This window comes from Ruditapes philippinarum, unplaced genomic scaffold (genome assembly GCF_026571515.1).
Source record: "Ruditapes philippinarum isolate M1 unplaced genomic scaffold, ASM2657151v2 ctg9285_1_1_1_1, whole genome shotgun sequence".
Classification (NCBI taxonomy): Eukaryota; Metazoa; Mollusca; class Bivalvia; order Venerida; family Veneridae; genus Ruditapes; species Ruditapes philippinarum.
In genome coordinates, this window is record NW_026854165.1 from 4029 (window position 1) to 23500 (window position 19472).

Consider the following 19472-nt stretch of genomic DNA (forward strand, 5'->3'; position numbering starts at 1 on the left):
TGTGTCGCACATAACTCAAAAAGTATTTGACCTAGAGTCATGAAACTTTACAGGAATGTTGATCAGCATGTGTAGTTGTGCACCAGGTATTTTCGTCTGGATTTATTTAGTATTTTTAGAGTTATTGCCCTTCACTTAGAAAATTTTTGCAATTTTCAACTTGTGTCACAAGTTTCTCAAAAAGGATTTGACATAGTCAATAAACCTTATGGGCAGGTTGCTCAGCATATTTTAGATTTGCACCTGGGGTTTTGCTTGTGGATTTATCCAGTATTTGTAGAGTTATTCCCCTTGACTTAGTAAAAAGATTGACAGAACAGTGTTGCGGTGGGGGCACCCGTGTCCTATGGACACATTTCTAGTTTATTTTTAAGTTAAATTTCTTATGTTAAGCTTAACTGCTGGTATAATTTCTAGGAATATTATTTATCATGTAATGTGTATATTTAGATGTTGGGATATGAAAAAATGAGATGTACTGTTCTGAAACAGCCCTGGTTATGGGAACTTCTGACAGATTAGTTTTGTTCACAATTATAGTCCGAGTTGATTTGAATTTATAAAAAGTTTTGCCTACAATGTACAATGTAACATGAATTCACAATATGTAAAGTGCATAATACACCTACACAAAGCTGCCCAGGGTTTGATAATAATGTGATATAATGATAGGATGCACAACTGTTTCATTAATTCAAGTTGAGAATGATATATTTGAAATGTAGTGATGGGAAATCATTTGGTTTTTATGGGCAATAAAGCTGATGCTTCAATCAAAATAGATCTTTAGGAATTAAATTAAAGGATACTACATTGTAAAGGTAGAAAATTGAACTGACATATGTTGTTGCGATTTTTTTTTATGATTGACATATGAGCCAACTTTATTAAAGATTGAATTTTGATGTTGGCTACCAACAAATATTGATAATTTATTAATGAATTCAATAAAAAAGCTAACAGGCCCCCCCCCCCCCAAAAAAAAATCATTATTTTACATTAGAATTATATAAACAGACAAATCTATAATAGGGCTTATTATAAATAATTTATATAGCAATCATTGTGCACTTTTACAGTGTAACCTATGCAGAGTGGTCATCTGAAGAACAGTGACCTCTATACAACAAAATTAATTATCAATTCTTCCAAAAGTAAAACTTCACATAAAACTTTACCTATTTATGGCAACAATTCAACAACAACTAAAACTTTGTCTCACAAAGGTTCTTGCTTTGTAGACGTTGTACTGAATGATTTACTTTGGTATAAACAGAGTGGGTCTAACCTATGTGGGCTGTATTCAATGGTTATGTTTATCCGAGGTTTCACTGTATTATATATATATATATATTTACAGGGTATGACAGAGGATGTGGAGAAACTGAGACGGGAGAGAGATGAGATGAGACAGCTACTTGTCCAAGTTTGAACGTCACATGGCAGAGGTAAGATATTACTTTACTTTGTGAAATTTTTCTGGGCTCACACCAGGCTCATAGCTTGATTTAAATGAGAATTCAACATAGTTTAAGAAAGCCTCTGAAATTTGAATTATATAAGTCACATGTAGCAATTTATGAACCAAGTAAATATACTGAATAGTTTTAAAGTTTCTAAGTGGTAAATGGTGGAGTGATTCCTGGAATTAAGCAAAAATATCAATTCATGGAGGCTTTGATTTATTGATGAAATGTTACTTCACTCTAAAATTCATTGAAAGATTTAGTAAAACTATTTTTTTATCTTAAAAACCTTTTGTGCTTGATCTTAAAAATTCATGACTGATATTACTTGAAACACCTTCGAGTTGTACTTACTCTTTTTTTATTTGGAAAATTGAAGGGTTTTCCCTATGTTTTGAGATGGGTTTTTTATTTTCCCCCTTTAAAGCAAAGGGGTTTTTTTTTTAGCCCTCACTTGCCTTTTTAAATAAAATGATTTAAAAAAATATTTAAGTAATTTTATAGTTTTTTCACACCCCAAAATTAGGGTTATCTTTCTTTTAAAAACAGAAACCAACCCATGTGGGAAAGGGAAATTAAATGGTGAGAGAGACCCCAAAATTAAAAGAAAGTATGAAGAGGTAATGTAATGTGTTAATAGCAAATTTTTTCATATTTTATATTTAAAATTCGAACATTAATGCATGTATTAAAGTCCAATTTTAATATCTTTGGGAAAAAAATGGGCCCCCTGGAAGCCCTTAAAAACAGAAAAAAATTTCCCTGAAAAATTTTCCCTACTTCGGTTTTTGGGGTTTGTTCACTGAACAAAGTAAGGATGCATCAAATAACAAAAAGGGGTTGACTGTGTTGGATAGTATCCATTAAATTTAGCATTAAATATCTCTTATGCTTAATAGAACAGTTATGAATTACAAACAATCTCAGTATGCCCTTATCGGAATTTTTTCTTGCACAGTGTGATGTGTAGTTTGTTTTGATTTCAAATCTGAAAAATATACAACTTACACCGGTTTTTTGTTAATTGTTCACTTAGTTTCTGAAAATTAAAAACATTTATTTAATGCACACAGACTTTAGTGAAATAATGTGTATTAAAAATTCATATTCTTTATCAGACCCCAAGGATGAAATTTGGCACAAAGTAAGAGGGGTGAACTAAAGTACGTCTCCAAAATCAACCAAAAAACTTCGTTTAGCTCCCAGGCTGTGTTACGTCGTGTTTGAGAATGAACGTGAAAGATGCCGGTCTGAACTTCGTAGAATGACCCCGGGGAAAGTGAAGTCTCAGAGAAAGACTAAAGGTTTTTTTTTTTAAAAATGTTTTTTAAAAAAAATTTCGTACATAGATTTAAAAAGGTTTAATATTATCGATGATACTAAAATTTTTTTTACTTTTTTAAATTTGAAAAAATTTTTGTAAAAAATTTCCGGAAGGGGGGAATAGTGGTGAGTGGTTAAGGCGTTGACTTAAAACCCTTCCCCCTCACTTGTGGTTCAAAACCCCCAAGGACTTTGGATTCTTTCATGGGGAAAGGGCAAAACAGTAGTTTAGAACTTTGGTTCTACTAGGTGCCGTTTCCCTAAAATTCAGAAGGGCAAATAAAGGCTTCCTCCCCCAGTAAAGCTGGAACAATGTGATATGACCAGAACTGTGTGGGTGTGACGTAAAACCCAATAAAACAAACAAACCATCTCGGAATACTGATAAAAATCATAGAAAATAATACCGGTATATAATGCAATTATTTCTGTTTTGTATCTATTTTTATAACCTCTTTTGAACAGAATGATGCAGTAAGAATTCAAGATTCCTACTTATATATTATATTGATATCTTTTATGTTTTCAGATTGCTACAGAGGTATCACTGTCAGAGAAGGCCAAGTTGGAACAGCGCGGCGAGGACTTGGAGAGTGCTCTAACACAGGCAGAGAATGAGCGTGGTGAGCTGATTGTACGTGTCAACTCCCTGAAGGAAGATGTTCGTAGTTTGGAGGAACAGATCAAGGATATGGCTAGCAGACTGACCGAGACCCAAGATGATAACTCTCAGAATAAATCTAAAGCCACTCAAATGAAGTAGGTTTCTATATTCATTTATTGTAATAGGCTACTTGGTGTTAATAAGACTTAATTTGTCAATCATACTGAATTTCCATGCATATTCAGGTTTTAAAAAGATTCATACAAGATTAAGCAATATAATATGAAGAACATTATTAATTGATATGTTGACATATTTCTCTGGGTTGTGTGGAAATTCATCTACAGAAGCTAAACTTTCTCATATATAACAACATATCAATATTTGTAAGAATTCCATATTTTAACACCTGCAAACAAAACATACTGGTGATTATTGAACATAATGCCTCCTTACATTTATCTTGAAAAAAATTGAGTTATGTACAAGGGTACCAAGATAATTTACAGCTAATACATAATGTTGTGTAAACACTTAATAAAGAAATTGAACTGGTTCTTCGATAACGTTTTTTATATATGTAACTCATTTTAATGTAGTCAAACATAACAACATATAAATAGGCTCGTCATTCTAACATGACACTAATATTAGTGTGATATACAGTAATGTATAGTAAATTATGACACATGTTTATAATCCAGGATGTTGGCTGAGGAGACAGAGAGAAGCTTGGAGGACACACAGAAACGTCTGGCACGTCGTGAGAGCGAGTTAGCCGCCCAGGAGGAGAGGTGTGCTAGATTAGAGGATAGGATAGCCGAATTACAGAGAACTTTATCTCATTCTACTGATGAGAATTCAGATATCAGAAGAACTGTAAGTCAGCTGGACAGGGAAAAGGATAACCTTCAGATTAGTGTTGATGAAAAGACAGAGAAAATTGCCAACCTCAATGAAGAAACACTTCTCAAGGTATGTGTATTTCTTGTTTTTTTAGCTCACCTGTCACAAAGTGACAGGGTGAGCTTTTGTGATCGCTTTTCGTCCGACGTCCGTCCGTAAACTTTTACTTTAAATGACATCTCCTCATAAACCACTAAGCCAATTTCATCCAAACTTCACAGGAATGTTCCTTTAGTGGTCACCTTTAAAAATTGTTCAAAGAATTTAATTCCATGCAGAAATCTGGTTGCCATGGCAACCGAAAGAAAAAACTTTAAATATCTTCTTTTAAAAAACCGTAAGAGCTAGAGCTAAGATATTTGGCATGAAACATCTTCTAGTGAGTGTCTACCAAGTTTGTTCAAATAAAAGCCCTGGGGTCAAAATTGGCCCCGCCCCAGTGGGTCATTGATTTTCCCTATATGCATATAGTAAAAACTTAAAAAAATCTTCTTTTAAAGAACCCAAAGAGCTAGAGCTAAGATATTTGGCATGAAACATCTTTATGAGTGTCTACCAAGTTTGTTCAAATAAAAGCCCCGGGGTCAAAATTGGCCCCGTCCCAGGGGGTCATTGATTTTCCCTATATGCATATAGTAAAAACTTAAAAAATCTTCTTTTAAAGAACACAAAGAGCTAGAGCTAAGATATTTAGCATAAAACATGTTCTAATGGGTGTCTACCAAGTATGTTCAAATAAAAGCCTTGGGGTCAAAATTGGCCCCGCCCGGGGGGGTCATTGATTTTCCTTATATGTGTATAGCAAAAACTTAAAAATCTTCTTTGAAAAAACTGCAAGAGCTAGAGCTTAGATATTTGGCATGAAACATCTTCTAGTGAGTGTCTACCAAGTTTGTTCAAATAAAAGCCCTGGGGTCAAAATTGGCCCCGCCCCAGGGGGTCATTGATTTTCCCTATATGCATATAGTAAAAACTTAAAAAATCTTCTTTTAAAGAACTCAAAGAGCTAGAGCTAAGATATTTAGCATGAAACATGTTCTAATGGATGTCTACCAAGTATGTTCAAAATTGGCCTGGCCCTGGGGGGTCATTGATTTTCCTTATATGTGTATAGCTCTTCTTTGAAAAACCCAAATAGCTAGAGTTTAGATATTAAGCATGAAACATCTTCTAGTAAGTGTCTACAAAGTTTGTTCAAATAAAAGCTCTGGGGTCAAAACTGGCCCTGCCCCAGGGGTGTCATTTATTAGTCCCCTACCGGTTTAACCGGAGGGGACTTTAGGTTTACCCTCCGTCCGTCTGTCCGTCTGTCTGTCCGTCTGTCTGTCAGTCCGTCAGTCCGTCCGTCCACAAAACTGGATCCCGCGATAACGCAAAAAGTACTGAAAATATTTTTATGAAACTTGATATATGGATAGATGGCAGTATGGACATTATGCACGTCTTTATTTTTTCTTCCTATGTTGAAAATTCTGGTTGCTATGGCAACAAATAGTCTGAAAATATGGCAAATTTAACACATAAACTGGATCCAGTGATAACTCAAAAAGTACTGAAAATATTTTTATGAAACTTGAAATATGGGTAGATGACAGTCTGGAGATTATGCACATCTTTTTCTTTTCTTCCTATGTTGAAAATTCTGGTTGCTATGGCAACAAATAGCCTGAATTTCAAGATTTCTGATTTAAATTTTTCAGCTTTTTCACTATATGTTCTTTATTTCTTAAGGTGTTTACTTCAAACTTTAAATATAAGTTTCTGGTCATCAACAACATCATATGTGACAAGGTTTATAACTCTAGCACAAAAAATATCAGTATTACCTCCCTTGAACTTAGATTTTTTAGGGGAAAAAATGTTGTCTTTTTTAAATAACTTCTTTATTTCCTAATGTATCTACTTCAAACTTCATATATATGTTTCTTATTATCACTCGACATTTTTGAGAAGGTTAAATACTCTAGCAAGACTATTTCCAGAATTATGTCCCCTTGAACTTAGATTTTTTTCGAGAAACTGGTATTTTCACTCCAACTTCTTCATTCCTTATAGGATTTACTTTAAAATCCCACATCGTAATAATATGACAAGGTTGTATAAACATAATTTCCTTATAGACAAACTTATTTTATTATGTTTTGTGGTTGATATTTTCAAATACAGACTTCATCCTCAAATTCATTATAAATGGCAATACACAGGAGTGTATGACAATTAAAGAACTTTTTGAGGGACCGGTAGGGGACTACTGTATTGCCCGCAATACTATCAAATGCTTGTTAACTATATGTGTATAGTAAAAACTTTAAAAAACCCAATGAGCTAGAGCTTAGATGTTTAGCATGAAACATCTTATTATGGGTGTCTACCAAGTTTGTTCAAATAAAAGCCCTTGGGTTAAAATTGGCCCTGCTGGGGGGCGGGTGGGGCGCTATATACAGGTGAGCGACTTCAGGGCCATCATGGCCATCTTGTTGTAGTCTTTTTAGAGGTCTGTGGAAAAAAATAAAGCTTTCTGTCAAAATTGGCATTGCACAGCAATCTTTTTTTAATTGATCAGAGTTGAGTACTTGAAGATAAAGTGCTGGTATTGGTTCATCTTTGGGACTATAGAATTTGTTATTTATCTTCCTTTCTATACTTTGATCACTATGATAAAGTAACACATACAATTTGTTTTTAGCAATCAGTCAGAATGATCTAGATACATATTTCTATGATTTTAAGTTATTGCAGAAGAAAAGATGAATGCATGATTGTCGAAAAAAAAATTCTTTGTCTCCACTAATTTTACTCTTCAATTTTTAGTTTTTGGTGAAGAATTATAAGAATTATAATTTACCATTTCAGGAGAAACTGATCAGTGATTTGAAGGTCAGAATTAGTGAAATTGATGCTCAGTTAGGGTAAATATTTTTGTGTTTATTTTGTGTGTTTTGTGATTTCGTAAATCATACTGTTTTCATACACATGTATATTCTCAAGTTCATCAAGACCTATGATAGGGGAAAAATCACAATATTTCATGTAATTGGGGGATTCTGTGCACAGAAAAATAATGATTGTATGTCTCAATATTTTGAAATATTAGTTAAATTACTAAATGGTTATATTAATCTTGTTTAATTCAAAGCAGAATAGTTTCATTTCACAAAATCAGCAGGTTAAGCTAGTCCACTTTGATATAAAAAATTCAGAGAAAGAGAAGATAAACATGACCTCATCTATGATATATTTACATATGCATGTTATGGTTGAGAATGAACTTTAAATTGACATTTAATTATTTTATAGCCATGCTAATGATAACATCAACATGAAGGATAGAGAATTGAAGTCATTGAAACGGCAGCTAGACAGTACCTCTGATGATCTGAATGAGAATAGTCGAGGTAAAGAGGTCGCCATGAGAGAGAATAGACGTCTACAAGATGATCTTGCTGTTATGACAAGAGAAAACCAGGTGAATATAATAATGATGATGATAATTATATTCAAAGATATAGATATATAAAAACTGATGGCAATGTATAAGTAAAATGTAATGCAACTGAGTCAACTCAAAAATCTTATTTTCCAAATGATAAGGCATACAGCTTTTGATATCATTTAAAGAAGATATTAGAAGTGGCATAGCATTAACTCATAGTCTGCTTGAGGAAACTTATGTGTGATCATGGTCTGCACTGTTCACTTCAGTCAAACATATTTTGAATTTTTTTCTTTATATAAAATGCTTTTGTCTAAAATGAAAGATATTTAAGATATTTAGCATGGAGAGTAATGATAACACAACATTTTGTTTGAAAGCTACTAATACTCTAAAGTGTCTTGCCTTCTCTTATTATTTGATACATGTTTGTAAGTATTTAGGTCTGTGTGCTTATGATTTACAATTACATTGTATGGGGAGATGGCATTTTACAACACCATTTTATCAACAAAACAAGCTATGCCAGCAGTATTATGAATTTAAGATGGGAAGTATCTTTAAAAGTGACATATTTAATGTACTGAATGTAATATTTTGTACAGAAAATCAACCAGGAGTTACAGGAAGCTCTAGAGGACAAAGAAGGACTTAAACAACAAGTTCAACAATATATCCTGGAAGTTAGGAGTATTGAAGATGTTCTAGCTTCTAAGGTAAAGTTACTTTACATATACTTCTCTATATATGCGAGACGGTTTATTTTTTGTAAAAGCTGGAGATCTTGCAAAATACAACTTTGTACTTTTGGTAAATTTACTTTACTTTAGAACTCTATAGTAAAGCATATGTATATGACTCCAATAAGTTTTTTTAAATAAGAATTGGAAGGAACCCATGTTCAATCTTGTGAAAAAATGGAATTGTGAACTGGAAGTAGAATAAAGTTTTGACAAAATCTGATTTGAAAGAAACTAAGACAAAAGAGGGTGATTAACTTCCTTTTTAAAGGATTAAATTGATTATTAAACTTGGAATTATAAAAAAAAAAGTGATTATTTATTTTAATTAGGAAATGCTGTTAAATGATACTATATTTTGTTTTAGGAGAAAGAAAGATCTGATTTACTTGACCAGTACCGAGCACTGTCCTCGGAGGCTGAACAATATCAAACTGCCACCCACCAGTTGGAGAGCGAGGGCTCAAACATGAGGCTTGAGATCATGACCAAAGACTCAGAACTTAGAAGACTCAAGGACAAAGTTGATAACTATGAGAGAGAAATTCAGGAGGTATGTTTCCTAAATGTTTCTTATTATTATATCTTAGTCAGGAATGGGCATTGTTTTCTGTGCTCTTTAAGAATGTTTTATCTGACATTGAAAATTTATGCAGGATAAAGAATTGCAGCATTGGAAGGCATTACTTTTAAATGATGTAATATGATATATAAATATATTAACTCATCTTCACAAGTTCAAAGAATCATTTGTATGTGGTTAATGTGTAAGTTGTACATATTAACAATGATGGGACTAGAGATAAAATAATCATGTTAAAGTTATAACTAGTCTTAGTACAAATTATTAGAGAATGAAAAGATGATTTATGAGCTTACGGTAGATCAAATTTTCTGCTTCATTATTATTTTATTTTTAGCTCACCTGTCACAAAGTGACAGGGTGAGCTTTTGTGATCGCTTTTCGTCCGGCGTCAGTCCGTCCGTCCGTCCGTCCGTAAACTTTTGCTTTAAATGACATCTCCTCATAAACCACTGAGCCAATTTCATCTAAACTTCATAGGAATGTTCCTTTGGTGGTCACCTTTAAAAATTGTTCAAAGAATTTAATTCCATGCAGAACTCTGGTTGTCATGGCAACCGAAAGAAAAATCTTTAAATATCTTCTTTTAAACAACCCTAAGAGCTAGAGCTTAGATAATTGGCATGAAACATCTTCTAGTGAGTGTCTATCAAGTTTGTTCAAATAAAAGCCCTGGGGTCAAAATTGGCCCAGCCCCAGGGGGTCATTGATTTTCCCTATATGCATATAGTAAAAACTTAAAAAATCTTCTTTTAAAGAACCCAAAGAGCTAGAGCTAAGATATTTGGCATGAAACATCTTCTAGTGAGTGTCTACCAAGTTTGTTCAAATAAAAGCCCTGGGGTCAAAATTGGCCCCGCCCCAGGGGGTCATTGATTTTCCCTATATGCATATAGTAAAAACTTAAAAAATCTTCTTTTAAAGAACCCAAAGAGCTAGAGCTAAGATATTTAGCATGAAACATGTTCTAATGAGTGTCTACCAAGTTTGTTCAAATAAAAGCCCTGGGGTCAAAATTGGCCCTGCCCCAGGGGGTCATAGATTTTCCCTATATGCATATAGTAAAAACTTAAAAAATCTTCTTTTAAAGAACCCAAAGAGCTAGAACTAAGATATTTGGCATGAAACATCTTCTAGTGAGTGTCTGCCAAGTTTGTTCAAATAAAAGCCCTGGGGTCAAAATTGGCCCCGCCCCGGGGGATCATTGATTTTCCCTACAGTACGCTCACCGCGGGTTTTGCTTTTTCCGCGATACCACCGCGGACGATTTTTTTTTATCGCGGACAAACGCGGGGGTTCGTCCGCGATGAGAAGCCTAATTTCCCCGCGATCCCCGGTGTTCAGTTGTTTCCACCGCGGACAAAATTCTGACGACCGTTCTTCATTTATTGATAAAATCAGTCACCCGTTTCCCGCGGGGGAACGCCATGGTCAGTTGGTCAGTATAAATAAACCTCCAAAAAATAGACGTTTTATTATTTTTTAACGTCATCTTTTTTACACAATGACTTGAAAATTAACCACAATGGTCTCCTTAAATGTTATTATACGTTAAATTATTTGAACGGAATTTGAAATAAAAATAATTACAGCTGTACCTGTTTTTGTTGTTGTTTTTGATATTTTTGTTATAAACGCCCACAAAACTATTCGTCCACATACCAATATTTTTACAACTGAAATTGTCATTTATCACTGTCATCTTTACTTGTTCATTCCTTGTGGTTCTATAAGTATTATTGCTGTTAAACTATATGGGAGCCATAAATATGATACTTAGTAAAAAAAGGACATTTGTGCTGATTTCTCAATGATGACTGACGCTACAGTACATGTCCTGTAAGAGGTCGATGAGTGTGAATACAAGTTTAACAAAATTCTGCAAAAAAAAAAATTATAAAAAAATAAAAAAGAACAAGCAAACAAACTACTAAAACAACAGTTGATACAAACTTCAAAACATATACATTACGCTCACACCTGTAATTAGATAAATCAAGAATATCATTTAATGTATATTTTGGTGAAATAAACGCTTTCTTTTAATGTTCCAAATAAAATATAAGACTTTATGATCAACGTGCAAATAAACAGAAACAGTAAAACGCATCTGACAATTGAAAGAGACGTCCTGGAATATTGCCTGAATAAAATTGTTGAGGGTTACGTTTTCAAAGTTTTTAAATAAGAAACAAAAGCTGGCATATAAATTGTTGTAGTATCTTTTCCATAAATGTCATATGCCGAATTTTTCATTATTTGACTTCAAGTTTCTCACTACCATGAAGTTGCGACGACAATGATTTATCTTGATGTCGAATACATATTATACATTACCCAACACAATAACAAGAAGAAGAACAAGAAAAACACTGCATTTGTACATGTATTTTTATTACAACAAAAAAGAAAGAAAACAAACAAATTTTACATAAAGTTACATGTATATGTACAGTACATGTATCAGTACATGTACGTACATATACTGATGTTTAAATACAGTAATTAATTTTTAAAATTTAAGGTTTCCACTGCGTTGACCGGTGTTTGACCGCCGCGTTCCTCCGCAATTTACCACTGCGTTCCGCGGGGGAAACGGTTTCAGCCGCCGATTTATGTCCGCGGTGGTGAAAATTTTCTGTCAGCGGGGTCACGCGGACAATATCTGAGCAAATTTTCGTCCGCGGTAAACCTCATCCGCGGGGTCACGCGGGTTTTGAAAAAGCCGCGCTGAGCGTACTGTATATGCATATAGTAAAAACTTAAAAAATCTTCTTTTAAAGAACCGTAAGAGCTAGAGCTTAGATATTTGACATGAAACATCTTCTAGTGAATGTCTACCAAGTTTGTTCAAATAAAAGCCCTGGGGTCAAAATTGGCCCCGCCCCAGGGGGTCATTGATTTTCCCTATATGCATATAGTAAAAACTTAAAAAATCTTCTTTTAAATAACCCAAAGAGCTAGAGCTAAGATATTTAGCATGAAACATGTTCTAATGGGTGTCTACCAAGTATGTTCAAATAAAAGCCCTGGGGTCAAAACTGGCCCTGCCCCGGGGGGTCATTGATTTTCCTTATATGTGTATAGCAAAAACTTAAAAATCTTCTTTGAAAAAAACCCAAAGAGCTAGAGTTTAGATATTAAGCATGAAACATCTTTAAGTAAATATCTACAAAGTTTGTTCAAATAAAAGCCCGGGGGTCAAAACTGGTCCTGCCCAGGGGTGTCATTATTTTTAACTATATGTGTATAGAAAAAACTTAAAAAATCTTCTTTTAAAAAACCCAATGAGCTAGAACTTAGATGTTTAGCATGAAACATCTTCTTATGGGTGTCTACCAAGTCTGTTCAAATAAAAGCCCTTGGGTAAAAATTGGCCGGGGGGGGGGGGGGGGGGGGGCTATATACAGGTGAGCGACCTCAGGGCCATCATGGCCCTCTTGTTTTTATTTCATAAATGTTTGAAATTAATATTTTTTCTTTTATATTCCAATCTTCAGCATCTTAATGCTGAGCAGGCCTATGAGCTGCAAGTATCCAATCTGATCCGCTGTGTGGCCAACTTGGAGGATAACCTCAGACAGACGGACGATGATAAGAACACACTTCTCAATGACCTGACAGCTGTACGTGAGCTCTGCTCAAGACTTGAGGGAACTAAAGAATCTCTACAGAGACAGTTGACGGCTCTTACCATTGATAAAGAACAGGTTTGTTTGTAATTAATTGGTTGTTATAATTTTCTGCTTTTAAAGACATAACATTTTAAAGAATAGGTTTGTTTGTGATGTCTTATTGTCTGGTTTGGAATACCATATGCTATTGATTTAGTTCTATCAACCAGATTTTCTAATGGCTATTAGAGTAGCGAAAATTGGTGAGAAAATGACTGAATATAAGAAATTTCTTCTGTGCATAACTCTTCCTATCTACATTTTTCAAGGAACTTCAATCATTTTTTCAAACTTTTAGAGTGTTTTTCATCAAGTGCATTGTGCATTTTGTTAGGATTTTGTCATCTTATCATTTTCTGGGCTTTTATTCCATTTATATTAATGATAGTTCATTATTTGAAAGTTTACATTGTTTATTGCCCTTACAGCTTCAAAGCCAGTCAGAAGATATTGCCCAGGAATGTGAGTTATACCGCAGTCAGCTGACCTCTGAGCGCCAATCCAACAAGAACCTGGAGGGTCTGCTACAGAACAATAGAGAGAAAGAGTTCCAGTCACAACTACAAACACAGGAACATAGTGCTGAGATACAGATGCTGAAAGATAGACTGTCATTGAATGAGAGTAAAATGTAAGTTAAGTTGTTTCTGAATAGAGAATGTCATCAAATCTTGTAATTTCAGAAGTTTTTGTAGGTTAAATGTTTAACGGCAATACTATTTTTAGATTTTAAACATTACCTTTGCTTTTTATGAGTAGATAGCTCATTTTGTTTGTATTTTGATAATTTTGCTCAACAACAATTACAAAACATATCTGATTATGGAGTAACTATTATCCGTTAGGAACATACCATACACAAAATATAGCATGCATCTGGAAAAAATTCAATTGCAATACAAACAAAATGTCATATCTTGTCATAAAGAAACAAAAGTGATGTTTAAAACCAATCTAAAATTTCTTCAGCTGTTGGACTGAAACTAAACTTGTTACTGGTTATTGAAATTTCTAACCGTTTTTTGGCAAATAATTGACCTAACACGTTTAAACGGATGAACGTAACACTCCTAATAGTAACTTCTTCTTCAGCAGGTCTTCTTTTAGCTTATATTTGAAATAAATAATTTTATCAAGTTGATGAAAATGTAATTATAAATGACAGAGTGGCTTGATTTAATGTTTAATTTATTTATATTACAGCCAAAGTCAGAGCCGAGAGATTGCCTCTTTACGTACACGTAATGTAGAACTAGAAGGTGATGTAGAGAGACTCCGTAGACAGTTGACCAGCGAGAAATTTGAGAGGTAAATACAACCACTTTATTTATAAGAATATATCCCAGTGTTACCTTTGCTGAGCTTTCCTGTTTTGCTGTGAAATCATTTAAACATTTGTAATAATTGTGTACATTATGTTTTGAGGGTTATTTTGCTTTTCGTTTCATTGATTTAGACATTTTTTTTTTCATAACACTCTTGCATTTGTAAAATGTGAAGTTGAAATGGCAGTGAATTTCATGCTTATATAATCAGTTAAAATATTGTATCATACAAGGGTTTATATTTAATAAATATTTCATTATATAATGAAACTAAAAAAACTCTGGTAAATTTTGACATAAGGAAAGTTAATTTTGTTCTTAATTAATCATTTTAGAAAAGATAGCCTTGGTTATCTTGTTATCGAAAGCCATCATGGAGAATTGAGTCATGTACATCATTCTGTAGTTCTTATCACATATATGTATTTCACATATTAACATACTCAACCCATCATCATAATTAGATTTTGGAGTGTTATACCCAATTGATCAGAGGGTTTCAAAAGCAGTTTTTGTGTCGCCTTGAAAAGGTGACATATAGGGGTTACTTTTGTCGGCGGTGTCGGCGGCGGCGTCTGTGTCGTTGTCGGGGTCGGCGTCCCCTAAAGCTTGTCCGGAGCATAACTCAGTCACTATAAGTCTGATTGACTTCAAACTTGGTATGCATGCTTCTTTCAATAACCCGAAGTGCAGTGCACAAGTACCGGTACTCTGCAGTTCTTATTTTTTGAGTTATTGCCCTTTGTTAATTTTCATACTTTAATTTTGTCCGGGCCATTTCTCTTCAACTAAAAAAGCTATGGACTTGAAACTTCATAGGATGATAGATCTCATTATTAAGAAGTGCAGTGCACAAGAACCAGTACTCTGCACTACCTAATTTTTGAGTTATTGCCCTTTGTTAATTTTCATACTTTAATTTTGTCCGGGCCATTTCTCTTCAACTAAAAAAGCCATGGACTAGAAACTTCATAGGATGATAGATCTCATTATTAAGAAGTGCAGTGCACAAGAACCAGTACTCTGCACTTCCTAATTTTTGAGTTATTGCCCTTTGTTAACCCATTACTTCATATACACGCCTTTTAACGCCTTTTTCACCCCCCCCCCCCCCCCACTTTTTGTTGTCTCAAATGATGAAAAAATGCCTTATTTAGGCCCCAAACACTTGTTTTTGTTTGAGAAATGTTGTTAAAAAAAGTGACCTCTTTTACGGCGCGGCCCCCCAACCAAAAGATACATCAGGGGGTTGCCAGAAGGGGGATGTGCCCCCTTCTGTTTGGGGGGTTTGAAGGGGGCGGAGTCCCCCTCATCGCCAAGAAAATTTTAGACATGTGAGAGGCTGTAAATGACCCCAGATTGATCATAAGGTAACGTGTAACCAACGCTGAAAAGCATATGACTCTATATCAATCCATTGAGAAGTTGCAGCACTTTGAAATCAATTTTGATGGAAAAAATCAACGCAAAATAGTGATTTTTGGCAATTTTGAGATGTCCCCTCGTTGCCATGGTAACAGAAAATTTAAGCCTGAGCATGTTGTTGCAAGGGCAATGGTCCAGTCAACATTTGTGCCAAGTTTGATTAGTGTTGAAGCAGTTTTTATAGTATTATAGCAATTTGAACTTGTAACGGGAGACTTTTCAAATGAAAACAGCCATTTTTCACAAAATGCTCATGAAGTTAAATGGGTTAATTTTCATACTTTATTTTTGTCCGGGCCATTTCTCCTTAAGTATAAAAGCTATGGACTTGACACTTCATAGGATGATAGATCTCATTATTAAGAAGTGCGGTGCACAAGAATCGGTACTCTGCATTTCTTAATTTTTGAGTTATGGCCCTTTGTTAATTTTCATACTTAATTTTTGTCCAGGCCATTTCTCCGAAAGTATAAAAGTTATGGACTTGAAACATCATAGGATGATAGTTCTCATTAAAAAGAAGTGCAGTGCATAAGAACTGATACTCTGCATTTCTTATTTTTGAGTTATTGCCCTTTGTTGATTTTCTTACTTTATTTTTGTCCTGGTCATTTCTCCTCAAGTATGAAAGCTATAGACTTGAAACATCATAGAATGATAGATCTTATTGATAAGAAGTGCAGTGTACAGAAACTGCTGCTCTGCACTTATTGCCCTTTGTTATTTCATTTTTGTCCTGGCCATTTCCCCTAAACTACATTGTTCACAAGGCGACACATCCGACTCGCGGAGTTCTAGTTTACTTGGTCATATGACATGCTGAGTTTTGTACATAGTAAAAACTATTTTTTTTTTCACCAAAATTGTTGTTAATAGTGCAATGAGTGCATCTACAGCAATGTCAGGACGTAGTGTTCAATATTTCTTTTGAGATTTGGCAAGCGTGGTTTAAGCTGACTCATTTTGGTTTTTTTTCTTGTATTTAATAGAAGAAAAATTTGGGAAAATATCATTTTGAAAAAATTGTTTAGGGGGTGATAGGTTTTTTTTATTCTGGCAATAGACAATTCTTTGTTCATATGATTAGAGATTTGCATCCTGTTCTTCAATAAAGGATGTGGTTTATATGGTTTAACATTTTTGTCTGTGATTCTTATCTGAATTAAATAGTTTCTCATAAATAAATAAAGAAAGTCAGTAAGACAACATTTTCAGAGAATGAATTCAAGGTTCACTTAAATAAATATGCGATGAACTGTAGTACATCTAAGCAATGGATATTGTACGCCAGCTGGATTTATTTACTACAGAGATATATATTTATAAATTGTTGGGGTTTGTTATTTATGTTTTAGACAGAGGGAGAGGAATAATTATCTATTTGATACTTCATATGAGAGTATGAGGAACACTGATTACCTGGTATAATATTATAGTCCTGCTTCGTGTCTGCATGCATGTGCTGCCTATACACTGTTTATATCATACAAGTCTTTATATCATACAAGGGTTTATATCATACAAGAGTTTATATCATACAAGGGTTTATATCATACAAGGGTTTATATCATACAAGGGTTTATATCATACAAGGGTTTATATCATACAAGAGTTTATATCATACAAATCTTTATATCATACAAGGGTTTATATCATACAAGGGTTTATATCATACAAGAGTTTATATCATACAAATCTTTATATCATACAAGGGTTTATATCATACAAGGGTTTATTAATACAACTTTTTATATGCCATATAAGGGTTTATTTTAATGTAGACATATCATACAGAGGTTTATATTATACAAATTTATCATACAAGGTTTTATTTCATAAAAAGTTATATCATACAATTGTTTATTTCAAACAAACATGTAATAATATATCATATAAGGTTATTCCCCCTATAAAAAGGTATTATCACATAATACGCGGCGCAGGAGTGTAATAAAGCCATTTTATAAAAACGATATTACACTAGTGTAATAACACTTTGACGTGACGTCATTTGCGCTATATATATACATAGCATTGAAGCGCGCTATTGCTAGCGTTACACTATAGGCGCGTCATTGAAAAATTACTCTTTTCAACAGTTTACTGTTCTCATATTTTAGATGTGATAAATAGAATATTATATTCGTGTAGTTCAATACTAAATTTATTAAACTCGTTGAATAAAACAATATTATGCTCGCCAGAGGCTCGCATAATATGATTTTATTCAACTCGTTTAATAAATTTATTATTAAACTACACTCATTCAATATCCTCTATATATTACATAATACAAGGGTTTATTTTATATAAACATTGAAATTTTTGTTTTAAGTGTACAAAAGTTCATATCATACAGTCATGACACTTGCTCTTAGACAATGAAATGGTAACAGATTAGTTAAGCAACTAAGCAAGAGTTTAAAAAATGATCATTTCAGAACTACATTATGATATTTGCTTTAAAGTAATTGAATAGATACATTTATAAGTATATACCTGAGTGACAACACACAGCCATTATCAAGGATTAAAATGGAACAAGACATGTAAATTTACTTGATCAATTCAATTAATCAGCTCACAGATTTTTATAATGTAATGTTTTGGAATAATTATTTTATCTTGATAAAGCATAAGAAGAAATGCATGGTTCCCTTTAAATATTTTTTTCAAATACATTTATATGCTGTAGTAAATGGTGATGTGGTAAATTGTATAATTGTAAACTAACATACATGTATATCTACTCTAACATCATACTGTGGCAGGATATATATATTTTGACAATAAGAATAGGGTTGATGGGTTTTATATATCTTATATACAGACAATATTACCTTGCTTGTACATGTATGTCCTAATTGGTGAATGAAAACAATAAAAAAAAATTGAAATAATGTTAGAGTTTTTTGAATGGAACGTAAATCAACTGCATGTGAATTTTCGCTTTCCATTTTAAGAAGTTTTTATAATGTAACAAGAAACCTCTTGGCATGTTTTGACAGAATAGCCAGACAATTTTAGGGTTTTGTTGGGCAGTATTGTCTGATAATGTTTTTAGAATTGCATTCAGTTATAATATTGTCTTTTTACGACCATCATCATGTTAAACTTCTTATAATACTATTTATTTGATTCAACATTTATAAATTTAAAACAGTGTTAAGACATTACGACATTATCTTTGATGCAATTAGCTTTGTATTCATGAAGAAAATTAAGGTTTTAAGAATAGAATTGAAACTCCATGATAAGATGATATCAACATTTGTATCTAATTAGTATAATTTATTTGATACTTGATATTAAGTATTTTATAATAACACATGTGTATGTTACAGGGAGCGGGCAGTGCAGGAATTGAGACGACATGGGCTCGTACCACCGACCCCTACTATGGACTACACGAGCAGCACCAGCAGGTATACAGGTCAACAAGTCCCATTCAGGTCTCCAAAAGGTCTCGCTCACGAAAGTCCTACCCAGGTAGTCCATTATATAAAATTTTATATATATAGAATACTAAATATATTCAATCTAATCTATAAGTCATTGATTTTGTATATTGAACATGTGTATGATAGTTCAGTCTCTGTAAAAATATAAATATTTCATATTCCCATGCTTATTTGGTCATTCAAATTGGCAAAGATTGCATATTTTAAGATAATTACTTAAACAAAAATAATAAAATTATGTCATAGAATGTAGAAAATGTATATTTAGCTATTTATCAACTGTTTTAAGAACAAATGTATTTACAACATAATATTAAACCAGTAGCTTTATGCATGATCTGTGTAAATTTGATGTTAGTGACTTCTATAGTATGAAATAAATTTGGAAGATTTCTATTAAATATTTCAACATCTGATCATTAAAATATTTCTCCATGATGATAGTTTACTAAATAACATAAATTCCTTTCAGAATTCAGGAGCCGTAGCCAGAAACATCGTATCTAAGTTCTTCCCGTCGTCGATCACCTGA

The 19472-nt window shown here is 33.3% G+C and overlaps 1 protein-coding gene across 1 annotated transcript; it reads left to right on the forward strand.

Moving 5' to 3' along the window:
* Positions 1-1360: 1360 nt before the first annotated feature.
* Positions 1361-19472, forward strand: LOC132739231 (centrosomal protein of 135 kDa-like; the record flags this gene model as incomplete). Its single annotated transcript, XM_060726896.1, has 14 exons — positions 1361-1426; positions 2585-2610; positions 2752-2770; positions 3319-3548; positions 4098-4368; positions 7153-7208; positions 7597-7765; positions 8338-8448; positions 8840-9025; positions 12556-12765; positions 13158-13360; positions 13933-14037; positions 18824-18968; positions 19413-19472. Coding segments are annotated over 14 exons (1857 nt in total), but the record flags the coding sequence as incomplete, so codon positions are not given.